We start from the raw sequence: 1,700 nt of genomic DNA on the forward strand, positions 1-1,700 counted from the left end.
TGATCTCCTCGTAGTGCAGCGTTATCACAGGCTTCGATGGTAGTGGGAATAGTTTACCCAATAACAGTTGAGGGGAAAGTTCATCTGGAAAGGTAAATGAAAAAATTAAATTAACAAAGTAACGATGGCTTTTTTTTTGTAAAATAACGCAAAAGAAACTATATCTTTACTAATATTTAAAAAAAAAAACAAATATTTAGATTTATCATAAACTACTGAATAAATCTCAAAATATCTTTTCCCGTTAAAAAGTATACTATCTTTTATTTCCACGCAGATTTCCGCGAGCAACAATTAGTGTGAAATAAAAGCGCCTGTCAAAAATTAATAGCAAATTTGTCAATTTAAATCTTTGATACAAATATTGTCAGTACCAAGATCGTTAACACTTTTTTATTATAAAACTAAATTAATTAATGTGAAAAATCTCATCCTTATTATTTAATTCAAAATAAAACACATCTATTAGTATTGAGTAGATTAAAAAAACCATTTCTATATTAAAGGTTATGTAAAATTACACGCACTGATCGATAGATGTCGCTATAACTTACTTTCAGTATAAACAGTGGTGGAGGCGGTGACCTCCTTGAGGCCGTTGTTGGCGTCGCATGTGAAGACGTCTCCGTCGCGCGCCGCCGACACTACTAGCTTGCTGACCAGGCGAGCCACGTTGCTAGACACAGTCGGGATCTCGTTCGCTTCCTCTTCATACTGGAATTCATTTATCTAATCTTACTAATATTATAAATGCGAAAGTTTAGATGGATGGATGTTTGTTAGCGTTTGTACCCTAAACGGAAAAACGGATCTCCATGAAATTTGGCACAGGTTTAGAGCATAGTCTGGAAGAACACATAGGCTACTTTTTATCCCGGGATAAGTTACGGTTCCCGTGGGATTTATTAATTCAGTTTTTTAATGTTTACTCGATCATTCTGCAACGGTTCAACATATCTTATTGAAATTTGGCACAGATATAAAACAAAGTCTGAAGTATACATGGGATAAGCTTCATCCCCGTGGTGCCCGGTTCCGGGTGAGGGATACGTAGCTTTTTGTTATTTATATAGTTCGTATGTTTTCTAATACCACGCGGACGAAGTTGCGGGCAACAGCTCGTATTATATAAGCGAAAGTTTAGATGTTTGATAGAGTTTGTAATCTAACTGCTGAATCGATTTTGATGAAATTTGTAATGTGGAGGATAATCTGGAACACATAGGCTTCTTATTACTATTGTTCCTATGCGACTTCATCCGCGTAGAATAATAAAAACTTTGTTTTTTTAATTGAAAAAATCAAATGACAACGAAGGCTGATGTCATTGGATGACAATTACTGTAACCAGCAACCTTGCTTCCTTAATGTTGGCACTTTGTAGTTTATAGTCTCTTTCCCACATGTAGGTTTTTTCCAATTTATTTACCCCCTAAGTTTTATCGCGTGAAAATATATAGCCTAAAGCATGTCGTAAGTGTAAGGCTTTTTAAAGAAATGATTATTCAAAAATCAACAAAAAGCTGACATCCTACGCCACAAAGTAGCGTCGGTTTACGCTTTATTATGTCAGTATAGAAGTATGTATAGGCTGAAATCGTGTGATATTGACTCACATCTATGAAAGGTTCTCCGTTCTTGAGCCACTGTATCTGTGGTGCGGGAGCAGCGGCTACTTCACACACTAGCAGCAATCCAGC

At 36.1% G+C, this 1,700-nt stretch overlaps 1 protein-coding gene across 1 annotated transcript in view; it reads right to left on the bottom strand.

Moving 5' to 3' along the window:
- The window catches only part of LOC106099770 (neural/ectodermal development factor IMP-L2-like), a gene marked incomplete at its 5' end in the record, with an annotated part of 3,590 nt that extends 1,890 nt beyond the window's left edge, over nucleotides 1-1,700 (bottom strand). The window contains 3 exons of the mRNA XM_013278420.1: nucleotides 2-84; nucleotides 555-714; nucleotides 1,617-1,700. Coding sequence (XP_013133874.1) covers nucleotides 2-84; nucleotides 555-714; nucleotides 1,617-1,700 — 327 coding nt within the window. The remainder of the gene's footprint in view (nucleotide 1; nucleotides 85-554; nucleotides 715-1,616) is intronic.

Source organism: Papilio polytes, unplaced genomic scaffold, assembly GCF_000836215.1.
Source record: "Papilio polytes unplaced genomic scaffold, Ppol_1.0 DF824325.1, whole genome shotgun sequence".
In the NCBI taxonomy this organism is placed as follows: Eukaryota; Metazoa; Arthropoda; class Insecta; order Lepidoptera; family Papilionidae; genus Papilio; species Papilio polytes.